This window comes from Bison bison, unplaced genomic scaffold, assembly GCF_000754665.1.
Source record: "Bison bison bison isolate TAMUID 2011002044 unplaced genomic scaffold, Bison_UMD1.0 scf7180017864032, whole genome shotgun sequence".
Classification (NCBI taxonomy): domain Eukaryota; kingdom Metazoa; phylum Chordata; class Mammalia; order Artiodactyla; family Bovidae; genus Bison; species Bison bison.
In genome coordinates, this window is record NW_011494604.1 from 624,208 (window position 1) to 637,835 (window position 13,628).

The following is a 13,628-nucleotide window of genomic DNA, read 5'->3' on the forward strand; positions in this document are numbered from 1 at the left end:
GCTTCTCCTCTTGCCCCCAATCCCTCCCAGCATCAGAGTCTTTTCCAATGAGTCAACTCTTCGCATGAGGTAGCCAAAGTACTGGAGTTTCAGCTTTAGCATCATTCCTTCCAAAGAAATCCCAGGGCTGATCTCCTTCAGAATGGACTGGTTGGATCTCCTTGCAGTCCAAGGGACTCTCAAGAGTCTTCTCTCAACACCACAGTTCAAAAGCATCAATTCTTCGGCGCTCAGCCTTCTTCACAGTCCAACTCTCACATCCATACATGACCACAGGAAAAACCATAGCCTTGACTAGACGAACTTTGTTGGCAAAGTAATGTCTCTGCTTTTGAATATGCTATCTAGGTTGGTCATAACTTTCCTTCCAAGGAGTAAGCGTTTTTTAATTTCATGGCTGCAGTCACCATCTGTAGTGATTTTGGAGCCCAGAAAAATAAAGTCTGGCACTGTTTCCACTGTTTCCCCATCTATTTCCCATGAAGTGGTGGGACTGGATGCCATATACTCACATACAATTTGCAGCTCCACCTAGTACTCCTGACTGGTCCAGCCTATAACTTTTGATCTGTCAATTTCTCTGTATCTCTCTGCTAAGTCATTCTAACTACCCAGGCCTCTTCTCCTGCCAATTCATAACCATCATAACTTGAGATCAAATTCAAACTCGTATCTTCTGAAATAATCCTTCTTGATCTACTATACTGCACTCTTGTGACAAAAATGTACATACTCTGAAATATTATGAATTCACTTTGTATTGAGATTTTTTGTTTATTATTACTGATAGCTTGCTTTAGAAATATTCAGATGGTTTGTCTCCCCAGTGAGACGTTTCAACTAGAGAATCTTTTTATATGAAAAGAACACAGTAGATTTTTACGTCTTTAGAATCAAAGATTGTTCTATTTTCTCATGGTGCTTGAGAATAATGGTAACAATAATTATAAATACTTATCACATGCCAAGTTCTATTCTAAGCAGTTTATGTGTTCTGATTCCAACTCTGAGATAAAAGCGCTATTATTATCCTCATTTTTCAGATGAAGAAACTGAGGACCAAAAGGTAAAGTTAACTCAATTCAGGTCATCCAGTTAGTAAATGGCAAAGCTAATATTGAAATCCAGATGGTCTGGCTCTGAAATCCATACTCTTAACCTAAACAAGATACTTTCTAAACCATGTTTGAAATAGTATATGCTCAAAACATACTTGCTAGGTAATACACAGTTCAGGGAACCCCTTTGGCAGTGCAAGAGAATACAATAAAGACTTACCTCCTGCCTTTCAATGAGGCCTTGGACAATGTGAAGAGTCATGCTGTTCACAACCATAGTATTGAAAGGCTGGGTGGCTCCTTGACTTACCAGGGATTCAAGCTCATTCCTCCCTAGGATGATTTCTGAAGCGGTTTTAAAGGCAGCAACAGTAGGGTCCTCATTGCTTACCAGGTGAATTTCTTTAAAATTACTGGCAATTGGCATGTTTTGGAAATAAATTTTGATAGTTTGCACAATGATCTCTGTACACAGACTCAGAGGGAACTGGAAAATCCCAGAGCTCAGGGCTGGAATTGCTACTGTCTCAATGTTCATAGAATTTTTACTGCTGACAAAATGCAAAATATTTACAATGGCTGTTTTCAGTTTATCAATACATTCCTGGCTATCCATCAGTGACCACCGAGGGCCAACAGCATGGATAATTTTTCGGCAGGGAAGCTTCCCTGCTCCTGTGATAGCTATCTCACCAGTTGGAATTCTGCCGTATTTGGAAATCACTTGTCTGCTCTCCTCTTGGATTTCAAAGCCGCCAGCTTTCACAAGGGCCTGGGCCAAGCCCCCTCCATGCAGGAGTTCTTCATTGGCTGCATTCACCACAGCATCAACAGCATGTCTGGTGAGGTCATCTTTCCAAATAGATAACTCTACCCTGGGAGTCAGCATTTTTCTGAAGACTCGTAGAGACTCGTTGTTACCTTCCGGGGCAGGAGACACCAAGGTAAAGTTACAGCCAAATTTATTCTGGAGGACTTCACACAGCAGACTCTCATTATTTTTCAAAATTTTGAAGTTGTCATGACTAATGGGAATTTGCTGACTGTAGTTTCCTCTGAGAGTATCAATCTCTGGAAAAGGAGAGAAGATAAAAAAATAAAGAAATGAGCAAGGGGTCCTTTGAAAAGGATCTAATTCTACTTCACACCAGGAGACTGAGCTTCCTCTATGCAAAAAAGACAGATGACTTCTAGGCCTCTTCCTGCTTCTCCCTTATTCCTTAGATCAAGGATATCTAAGAGTTTTCCATGGTATCACCATAAAGTGCTTAGCTGTGTGCCTGCCATAAAATAAATACCCACTTGGTGGTAGCTACCATGATGCAATAACAGTGGTATGAAACTGTTTATCAAGGTTCATAGATTTTAAAAACCTACATAAAAATAGCGCGTTTGGGAAGACCCATTCTTAAGGCACAAGTATTAGACTTAATTATGAGTCAAAAATATGTGGAGGCTTTATTTATAACTTGTTTGCCTTTGTCAACATCTTGGCTTGGGTTCTGCTAGAAGCTGATTCTGAGGTAGGGGTTGAGTATAAATTTATTTGGGAGGTTATCCCAGAAAACACCAGGGGCATGGGATGGGGAGAATCAAGTGGGAAAGTGAGACAGGGAAAGGAAAGAAATGAATAAAGGGGATGTTACAAAGAAAATGAAGCTTAACTCCACAGAGGGGCAGTGTAGACCATGCGTCTTAGAATTACATCACCGGGGTGACAGAGCTGGTTACCCAGCTTCTATCAGTCATTGGTCAAGGATGCTCCTGGGGGCATGGTCCAGGAGACGGGAGGAGCACTGACAACAGGACAGTAAGTAATTCTTCATCATATTCTAGTTTTGTAGCATGATTTTGGTGGAATTAAAACTGATTGGCTAGAAAGTATTTTCCGCAGGTGGCAGCAAGATGATGCGCTAACTGATCATATCCTCCTTTAGTGAAGCGGGGAGGATGATTAGCCAACAGCCTCCAGGTGTTAGCCCCTCAGCTTTCCAGCCCAGGTCACGTTATTCTCAGGGGGCTCCATCAATAGCTGGATAAGGCCACTGATGTCCAACTTCGCCCATGAGCAATCTTTAGGCTGGCAGAGCTTTGCCAGATTTTCATTACAGCCTGATGGCTCCAACTGTCCAATCTGGTTTCTTCTCTTTCCCTTTCACAATAAGCCTTCAGCATCCCTAACTCCATCTCATTTTCTGCTTCCTGGAGAACCTGACCTGTGACACTGTAGTTCATGGGGTCTAAAGTATTACTATATGCCACCAAGAAAGGAAAAACGATGCCAACTAAACCTATCAGTGGATAGGGAGCAGCCTTATTTCAGAGACCCGAAAAAAATCTGTGTCCTAAAATAGATACAATGTAGTAATTTCACTGACTGGGAAAGATTGAAGGCAAAAGGGGAAGCAGGCAGCATAGGATGAGATGGTTAGATAGCATACCCATATAGTGGGCATGAATTTGAGGAAACTCCTGGAGATAGTGGAAGACAGAGGAGCCTGGCATACTATAGTCCATGAGGTCCCAAAGAATCAGATACAACTTAGCAACTGAACAACAGTAACTGATTATTTTTTTTACTTCAATTCCCATTTCTAATCTGAGCCATCTAGAAAGACCTCTAATGGCCTCAATTACCCCAAAGCAGCAGCACATGAGTTGTCAGAGCCTATGGGCTTGTGCCATGGTTGAAAATCTCAAAGGGGTCAGCCTCATCCTAGGGTGAGGCTAGGCTGGCTCTTACAAGCCTTGCTGAGCAAGAAGACAATCAGTGGGTCACCTCTCGTGCCAGCTTTAGTTCTAGGGCTGTTGTCAGAAGAGTCTCCCATCTTGTGTGCAAAGGACAGGACCAACGGGAGCCCTAGAGAACACATGTGCCGGGTCCCCACAAGGCCCTGCAGTCACGCACCTGAGCACTGGTGGGGGAGATAGTCTCCTTCTGTATTCCCCTTTCTCCACTGAGGAAAGATGTGAGCAAAGATTTTCTGAGGCAAGAGTGAGAGTGAGGTGATCCTACCTGGTTTCTCACTGTCAGCTGCTGCCCCAACACCCTGTGAAAAGCAAGAGTGGTTTCAAAATTATCGAGATGGAATAATTGACAGATTACTGATGACAAATACAGTTTCATAAACACAAAGCAACAGAAATCTTCCTAAGAGCACTGGGTTGGAGAGGGGAAGGGGAACACGTTTGTTTGATCAATGTGTCTGGAATACTTGAAATACTAAGTGTTCCAGCCAACACTGACTCTACCCCTCTTCCCTAGAGGCCAATGTACTTTTAATTCTGGATGAGATGAAGGGTTGGAGATTACCACCTGAAAAGGCTCAAAGGTCACAGACCAAAAAGACCCCAAACTCTCAGAGAGGACTCCAATCTCCAAAGCCTTGTGGGGTTCCTCTAGACAGAACAGAAGAAATGGGGACAAAAGCCTATCAGCTTCACCTCCCCATCAACCTGAAAGGACCCACTTTCAATGGCTTATATAATGACATAAGCCTGAATGTGGACTTTTCAGGATAAACCAATGAGGTGCCTTTTTCCTGGTCCTTTATTTTTATTTCTCCTCCCTCCACCTCCTCCCCTCATGCTGCTGCTCCTGCTGCTGTTAAGTCGCTTCAGTCATGTCTGACTCTGTGTGACCCCATAGACAGCAGCCCACCAGGCTCCTCTGTCCCTGGGATTCTCCAGGCAAGAATACTGGGGTGCATTGCCATTTCTTCGCCACCCCTCATGCTACAAAAGTAGAATTGCTGGGCAGAGAAAATAAAAATGATACTGAGGCAACATTCTGAAAAAATCACCCATCCTCATGTTGACTCTGTTGATTATATTAGCACATCCTTGATTCCCCATCTCTCACATGAGGCAAGGAGAAAACTTTTATTGGGATATTGAAACCAAACAAGATTGCCAAGTATAAACTGGAAATCCCAGAATTTTTGCTATCTTAGAAAGAACTATGATGTGCTGATCAAAGTCTATAACTTACACATTTATGCTTTTTACCTTGGAAAAGTCCATCCTCCAGGTCTCTGAGGTCTTTCAATGTTTGCTGTTTTGCGTTTCCCAAATATGGCAGCCCCCTTCTAGGAATGAATAGAAGGATGCATAAGCACTGATGAGCATCTTAGGGAATTTGGTGAGGATACACAACCGGAAGACCAAACATGATTTCTGATCTTGAGTTATTTTTCATTACATTGGTGAACATGCAAACACTGTTTTTGCTTCTGTTGTTTACCTTTTATCTTTTACTGAGAGCTTCCAATTGAAACCATAATGGCAGTTCAGAGAAGGCAAAGAGCTGTATGGGCTACAGCAGGGAAATCTGTATGGGGAAGGTGAGGCTAGGGCCAGGTCTTGAAGGATGAAGTAGGCTTTTACATTTTTAGAAGAGGAAAGATGACGACACATGAGCACAGCATTCAGAGAGCAATGAGGAAAAACAAGCCTGTGTGAGGGTGGGATGATTTAGAGAATACCACTGAAACATGTATATTATCGTATGTAAAACAATGACCAGTGCCAGTTCAATGCATGAAGCAGGGCACTCAAAGCCCGTGCTCTAGGACAACCCAGGGGGATGAGGTGGGAGTGGGGTCCAGGATGGAGGGACACATGTGCACCCACGGCTGACTCATGTCAATGTATGGCAAAAACTGCCACAATGTTGTAAAGTAATTACCCTTCAGTTAAAATTAATTAATTAAAAATGACTTGAGAATACATTGCAATTTGTGCAATTTGACTATTGCATTCAGGAAAAAAAGACAACAGCAAAATAAAAAATTTAAACCCTAAAAGATTTTTAATAAAACATGGGAAAGTCAAAAGAGAAAGAAAAAAGAAAACCAGCCTATGAATGAGTGAAGACCCCTGGACAGTGCCTGAAGAAAGAGGAAACTGTATTTGTGCCTGTGGGGATATACATCATTGAATTTGTGATAAATATCCCTGATCTAATTATAAAGGGGATTATGTGGATAAAAATCAGAAACCCTGGGAAAGCACATTTTAATGATTTTTCTAACATAATTAAAGACTGGGGAGAATAAGAATAAAAATGCTTAAAGACACAGCTGCTCACACCTGTTGCCACATAGTCGCCTGAGGCCCTCTGAAATCATTTCTAATGCTTTTGCAAAAGGAAAATTTTGTACAGCTACCTGCAGTATCAGAGCACTATTATTAAATGTCAGGAAAAGCAAGTCCAAGTACTATCCTAAAATGCAAGGAGAAGACACATTTTTGCCTCCAGAGGGCACTGCTGTTTTCATAAAAGAAGGAAAACTGAGAGCTTCTGCTGTGGGCTTCCCGTGGGTTTTTGCTTTTGATGTGCTATGCTGTGCTTAGTTCTTAGTCGTGTCCGACTCTTTTGCGACCCTGTGGACTGTAGACCACTAGGCTCCTCAGTCCATGGGATTTCCCAGGCAAGAATACTGGAGTGGGTTGCCATCTCCTTCTGCAGGGAATCTTCCTGACCCAGGGATGGAATCGACATCTTCTGCATTGCAGGCGGGTTCTTTGCCGCTGAGGCATCAGGGAGTTTTTAAGACATTGGGACAGACTGGTCAGTATGGGGCGGCACTCTTTTAACCCCAAAGTAATTAGAAACAAGGAAAGGAGCATATGGCCCCAAACACTCAATCTCTTCTATTTTAACAGCAACAACAGCAACAAAAGACTTCCCAACTTTTCATTGCTGGTCCTACTATGTTCCTTTCTCTTCATGGGCGGCTGAAGGAGTTGACTCTCCGTCCATCCACCTGCTCAGCCCACAGCAGTCTGGCTCCCAGTTCACACCAAGCCTTCTCTGAAACTGCTCATCAGTGTTTTCCAGGTGGCTAACCCCAGTGGACTCTCCTCTCCTCTTTCCTACTCTTTATTTGGCCCTTCTCTATAGTTTCATTCATTTCATGACCTGATTCCTGAACCTCTGCTTTTAGGCTTCTCCAATACCATCTTCCCCTGGTTCTTGTCACCTCTCACTTTGCCTTTACAGACCTTTCAACTGGATTCAACCTTCATCAGCTGTCCCAGGATTTTATGAGAGGAACATCTCAACTCTTTCTAAATACTCTCCAAATGTGATCTCATCTACTCTTATGACTTCAGCTCACCAGCTGCAAATATGATTCCCATACCTGTAACTCTAGGCTATGGCTCTCCTGAGCTGAATTTTTCAAGTCTACCTGAACGTCCCATAGTTCCCTCAACATAGCCTCTGAAAATCTGGATCCATAATCTCATCTCCACTCCCCACATTGCTACCTGCTTCTAAGTTGCTTCAGTCGTGTCCAACTCTGTGCGACCCCAGAGATGGGAGCCCACCAGGCTCCCCCGTTCCATGGGATTCTCCAGGCAAGAATACTGGAGTGGGGTGCCATTGCCTTCTCCAACATTGCTACCTACCCTCACCCAATCCCTCCAAAATCCATGCTTTATATCCTGGATTCCACAGCTTGGTAAACAATACACCATTTATCTACTCAAGTCAGAAATCTAGAATCTTCTCTTCTGTTTCATATTCAGTTCATCACAGGGCCATGTCCACCTAAATCACGGTAGGATGTGGCCCTACCCTCCTTGCCCACAGATAACACTTCACTTCACAGCTTTCAGGGCTCCTTGACTGAGCTATGGCAATACATTCTCTTTAAAGACTTAAATGTACGTTATTTTATGCTTTATTGTTTGAATAGTTACCAGGTACATTTACTGGTTCAAATTTAGAACATATAAACGGCTCCCTCCTACTCCCCTCACTAAATCCCCTTCCCAGAGGCAATCAATGCTATTAGCTTCGCCAATATCCTTCCAGGAGCATTTTTACACAAAAGGTAGCATTAAAAAAAAAAAAAAACTCTCATAAAGTATACATTTATTGAGAAGCACTGTCTGCTCAAAACCTTCAACAGACTCCATTGCCTATGGTAAAGCTCAAGCTCTTCAGCCTGGCATCCAAGGGTCTCTTTGAAATTTCAGTTTCCCTGCCTCCCTTTTACATACCTAACGCTCCCACAGAACTTCAGTGCTATGAAATGGCACTACTTGATGCTCTCCAAACTCTCCTTCACCTCTGGGCCTTTGCCCTCTTGGGGAGGAAGCTCTGGGACACCAGCTTTGGGCAGAGTGCTCCTCAGAGCCTGGGCCCATCCTCAAAAGGTAGCATCTAATATGCACTATTTTGCATCTTACCTTTTCTATTTAAGGTATCCTAGAGATCTTTCCATGTTAGCCTATATTCCATCGTATAGATGCATTGTAAGCTATTCAACTACTAGTAAAATCCCATGGACAGAGGAGCCTGGTAGGCTGTAGTCCATGGGGTCGCTGAGGGTTGGACACGACTAAGCAACTTCACTTTCACTTTTCACTTTCATGCTTTGGAGAAGGAAATGGCAACCCACTCCAGTGTTCTTGCCTGGAGAATCCCAGGGACGGGGGAGCCTGGTGGGCTGCCATCTATGGAGTCGCACAGAGTCGGACACGACTGAAGTGACTTAGCAGCAGCAGCAGCAACCCCTTTTATGGACACTTGCTATGTGCTGTGCTTAGTTGCTCAGTTGTGTCCAACTCTCTGCAACCTCATGAACTGTAGCCCACCAGGCTCTTCTGTCCATGGGGATTCTCCAGGCAAGAATACTGGAGTGGGTTGCCATGACCTCCTCCAGAGGATCTTCCCAATCCAGGGATCGAACCCAGGTCTCCTGCATTGCAGGCAGATTCTTTACCATCTGAACCATCAGGGAAGCCCTTATGGACGCTTAAGTGGTTCCTAATCTTTTGCTATTATAAAAAAGGCTGAAAAGAACAACTTAGTACATAGGTCACTTCACAGAGGTGCTAATCAATCAACAGGACAAATTCCTAGAAGTGGACCTGCAAAATAAGAATGAATATGCAGTCATAATTCTGATAGTACAGCCAAATTGTTCTGTATAAAGACTCACCCATTTACAGTCTTACCAGACATGTGCAAAAACTTTATCTCTGACCTCTCCACCTCCATTCACCCTTGCATGGAAATGTGTCCTCCACATCATTGCCAACACCACCTTTCTAAAATGCACATCTGATGAATCACTCTCCTGTTTGCCCTACTTATCTGTCTTCCATATCTCCCTATTGATCTTCAAGACTTTTCGACATTTAGAACTGTGCTGTCCAGTGTGGGCCATTAGCCACGTGCAGCTCTTGGAGCACTTGAAATGTGGCAATGTGGCTAAGCACAACTGAAAGATGATGCAAATGTGAGATAACACTGGATTGCAATGACCTACGATGACAAAAAAGAGTGTAAAATATCTCCTTAGTAAGTTTTTAACATTGATTATATGCTGAAATGATTAATTTAGGATATTGTGACCAAAAGAACATAAAATTAAAATTATTTTCACCTGTGTGTACTTTAAAAATTCTAGCTATTGAAAAATCTTAAATTAATATGTAGCTCACACTATATTTGCTCCTCTGTCCTTGGAGCTCTCCAGGCAAGAATACTGGAGTACTAGAGTTGGTAGCTATTTCCTTCTCCAGGGGAATCTTCCCAACCCAGAGATCAAACTCAGGTCTCCTGCATTGCAGGCAGATTCTTTACCATCTGAGCCACCAGGGAAATGTCTATTAGACACATTATATTCCACTAGACCCTTCCTCTGTCATCTCCCTTACTCATCACATCCTTTCCAAAGCCTCCGTGCTACGTCTGTGCTTCACATACGGCAGTCCCTATGCCTTTGATGAGCCCCATCCCTCCCTCTCCTTCTCTCTTTTAAGATTCTGCTTTACTTCAGACTTCCTCTTGAGGGCTTTGAGAGATTTTGCTTCTTGAGTCACAAGTCTGACTCCAGTTACCAGCAGATGAGGTGTGGTGCCTCGGCTCTCACCTTTATTCCGTAGTACACAGGGCAGCCCTGCAGTTCAGTGCATACGTGCTCAGTCCTGTCTGACTCTTTGCGACTCCATGGACTGTAGTCCACCAGGATCCTCTGTTCACAGAATTTTCCATGCAAGAATACTGGAGTGGGTTGCTATTTGCTATTCCAGGGGATCTTACCCACTCAGGGATGGAACCCTTGTCACTGGGTCTCCTGTATTGGTAGGCGGATTCTTTAACCCTGAGCCACCAGGGAAGCCCCCATGAAGTTCAGCATTGTTGGCTAAATGGAGAAAGGAGGGCGGAAAAGCCCGAAGAGCCAGTCTAAAGTACTGCGTGAGAGAGAGGTAACAGGTGATATGACATAATTCAGGTGAACAAATTCAAATTTTTTGGAATGTAGGTAAGTTTAATCTGAACTTAGCATGTGAATTACATTTTCCCTGCAAATAACAGTAACAATAAGAGTTAAAAGGAATCACAAACTCAGGAGAAACTTTCTCTGACTTGAGCATCTGCCCCGTCTCCATCCTCCCAGGGGAAGCCCAGCACTAGGCGCCAGTCCCTCGCGCGCCTCTCCCCGCCCCTGGCGCGAGGCCGCAGGAGAGGACCCCCGGGAAGTCTCTGCGCCCACCCCCCGGGGAACAGAGAATGGGACCTACTCACCCGGCAGTCCGCGGCCAGGAGGGCGGCGAAGAGAGGAGGGGGTGCGGCTCTGCCAGGAACCGAGAAGGATCTTCGGGAAAGCGAAACTGAAACTTTGCGCCCCGGGGCGGCCCCGGCCCAGCCCAGCTGCGTCGCCGCCTCTCGCGGCGCCATCCCCGAGCGACAGCCATGGCTTCGAGCCTCTGCCCGCCGTCCCCGCTGCTCGTGCGGGCGTCCCATCCCTGCACGCGCCTCCAATGGAAGCTGGAAAAGTACTTCCAGAGCCGGGAATCGGGCGGCGGGGAGTGCACCGTCCTGGCCCTGGACCCCAGCGACCCCAACTCGAACACCTTCCGGGTGCAGTTCAACAAAAGGGCGGGTGAGCTGAGGGCCGGGGCTGGGTGGCAACCGCCGTCCCTGGAGGGGCCCCCCGGGCGTTCCATGCAGACCCAGTTCAAGCTTATCTAGGACAGAGGGCGGGAGAAAGTCTGGTACCGTTCGGTGGGAGCCAGTAAGTGGGGGCTCCTGCTGACAGACGCAACCCCAACGCAGAGGACACAGCGCTGAAGTGCCCAGTCTCTGACCTGGCTTTTACTTGTCGGGGTCCCGGTGTTGACAGAACACCCGTGCCGCCCCCAGACCCCTCTGTCACTTAGGTATTTCACTTTGATGTTTTTCATCATTATTCCATTGATTTGTTTTTTAGAATTGCAAGAGTTATAGATACTAAGAAAAGGGGAGAAAATAATAAAGAAGAAAACACCCAGAGAAAAACAATATGAATATTTTGGTGTATTTCCTCCTGGCCTTTTCCTCTGAGTGTCAGCAAACATATATGTAGTTATAAACCTGAATCTACTGTTTGATTCCTGCTCTTCTCACTTGATTTATGATGAGCATTATTCCATGACATTGAAATGGGAAGCTGGTGACAGTTTCAGGAATGTGACTTCTAATGAGTGGATGATATTCCATTAGCATTAAGCTTTCCTTTCTACAGTATAACTTAAGCTGCCTTCTTTGGAGTTTTGGGACTTTCCTGCTGACTCAGCTGCAATAAAGAATCCACCTGCAATGCAAGAGATCCTAGTTTGATTCCTGGGTCAGGAAGATTCCCCTGGAGAAGGGAAAGGCTACCTACTCTAGTACTCTGGCCTGGAGAATTCCATGAACTGTATGGTCCATGGGATGGCAAAAAGTTGGACACGACTGAGTGACTTTCTTTTTTTTGGAGTTTTGAATAGGCTCCTCACGCTCTAGTTAACCCACCATTCCAGGATACAGGGAGCAGCCCTTACTGTGAGGGTGCTGGGGCAAGGTACAGATGCATGAGTAAGAGGGTTATTTGAAATTGCTCTCATTTCTGTGTGTATGTGTATATTTAATGTCTCCACCGAAGGTAAGGATGGAGTGTTGAAAAAAGGAAAGCACCAAATTGTGGTTGACAACCAACCTGTGACTATTTTCCTGGAACCCAATGAAAATGCAGAAGAGAAGAAGACCATAATGTCTTCTTCAACACAGCCACAAAAAGGGGCAAGGCACGGTGAGAAGCCTCCAAATGTAAAGGACATTCATAATGCTGTGGACTCCTGTCTCCCGAAGGTAGGTATTGAAGGGAGCTATGAATGTTCCTGCAACTTCCTCTCCAGTCCAAGGACCATTTGCTGAGGATTTATTATGAGCCTGGCACTGCTGTAGACATTGGGAGACAGCTGTGCTTAGTTGTTCAGTCGTATCCGACTGTTTGTGACCCTATGGATTGTACCCTGCCAGGCTCCTCTGTCTGTAGGGATTCTCCAGGCTAAAATACTGTAGTGGGTGGCCATGCCCTCCTCCAGGGGATCTTCCCAACCCAGGGATCAAACCCAGGTCTCCCACATTGCAGGTAGATTCTGTACCATCTGAGCCACCAGGGAAGCTGAGAGGTACACAGAGGTGAACACAACAGACAGGTCCCTGCTGGGGATGGAGAAGTACATAGACAATAAGCAAGTAAACAAAATAACCAAAGTCATTTCAGAGAGTGATATGTGCTAAGAAGAAAATAAGGGATTTTGCCTTAGAGAGTGACAGGGCTGGGGCAAGGAAAGAGAAGGAGTTTGTGGTATTTCTGACCAGAAGTCACTGAGGAGATGACCTTTGGCTTGAGAATTGAATGATGAGAAGGGACCAGCCACGCAGAGACATTTGACAAATCAGAATCAACTGCCTGCTATGTGCCAGGCACTGTCACAGGAGCCAAAGGTACAGCCAGGAACAAGCAGACCCTGCCCTCAGGGACCTTACGTTCTAGGGAACCAGATAATAATAGTAATCATATAGATAGGGAATAAAATATCTACCAGTGATAAATGTCTGCTAGGAAGAACAAAGCAGAATTTGTTGTTGTTTAGTCACTCAGTTGTGTCCGACTCTTTGCAACCCCATGGTCTGTACCCCACCAGGCTCCTCTGTCCATGGGATTTTGCTGGGAAAATCCCATGGAGTGGGTTGCCATGCCCTCCTCCAGGGGATCTTCCAGACCCAGGGATTGAACCTGCGTCTCCTGCATTGGCAGGCAGATTCTTTACCACTGAGCCTCCAGGGAAGCCCATAAAGCAGGATCAGATCAGATCAGATCAGATCAGTCACTCAGTCGTGTCTGACTCTTTGCGACCCCATGAATCGCAGCACACCAGGCCTCCCTGTCCATCACCATCTCCCGGAGTTCGCTCAGACTCACGTCCATCGAGTCAGTGATGCCATCCAGCCATCTCATCCTCTGTCGTCCCCTTCTCCTGCCCCCAATCCCTCCCAGCATCAGAGTCTTTTCCCATGAGTCAACTCTTCGCATGAAGTGGACAAAGTACTGGAGTTTCAGCTTTAGTATCATTCCTTCCAAAGAAATCCCAGGGCTGATCTCCTTGCAGTCCAAGGGACTCTCAAGAGTCTTCTTCAACACCACAGTTCAAAAGCATCGATTCTTCGGCGCTCAGCCTTCTTCACAGTCCAACTCTCACATCCACACATGACCACAGGAAAAACCATAGCCTTGACTCTGT

The 13,628-nt window shown here is 45.2% G+C and overlaps 2 protein-coding genes across 6 annotated transcripts in view; one reads left to right on the forward strand and one right to left on the reverse strand.

The window, feature by feature from the left end:
- Positions 1 to 10,916, reverse strand: part of PARP9 (poly (ADP-ribose) polymerase family, member 9) — a 29,840-nt gene extending 18,924 nt beyond the window's left edge. Inside the window, exons 1-6 of one of the 5 annotated variants that reach the window (XM_010834260.1) lie at positions 10,606 to 10,684; positions 9,950 to 10,051; positions 8,886 to 8,942; positions 5,067 to 5,146; positions 3,967 to 4,108; positions 1,279 to 2,129 (exon numbers count right to left, since the gene is read on the reverse strand). In XM_010834260.1, coding sequence (XP_010832562.1) covers positions 1,279 to 2,129; positions 3,967 to 4,108; positions 5,067 to 5,081 — 1,008 coding nt within the window. In that variant the 5' untranslated portion in view covers positions 5,082 to 5,146; positions 8,886 to 8,942; positions 9,950 to 10,051; positions 10,606 to 10,684. Of the gene's footprint in view, positions 1 to 1,278; positions 2,130 to 3,966; positions 4,109 to 5,066; positions 5,147 to 8,885; positions 8,943 to 9,949; positions 10,052 to 10,605 lie in introns of all 5 variants that reach the window. The other 4 variants (XM_010834261.1, XM_010834259.1, XM_010834264.1 and 1 more) reach the window with 4 other exon arrangements.
- The window catches only part of DTX3L (deltex 3 like, E3 ubiquitin ligase), a 9,927-nt gene continuing 7,048 nt past the window's right edge, over positions 10,750 to 13,628 (forward strand). Inside the window, exons 1-2 of the mRNA XM_010834258.1 lie at positions 10,750 to 10,963; positions 11,984 to 12,189. Of these exons, the coding sequence (XP_010832560.1) occupies positions 10,774 to 10,963; positions 11,984 to 12,189 (396 nt within the window). The 5' untranslated portion in view covers positions 10,750 to 10,773. The remainder of the gene's footprint in view (positions 10,964 to 11,983; positions 12,190 to 13,628) is intronic.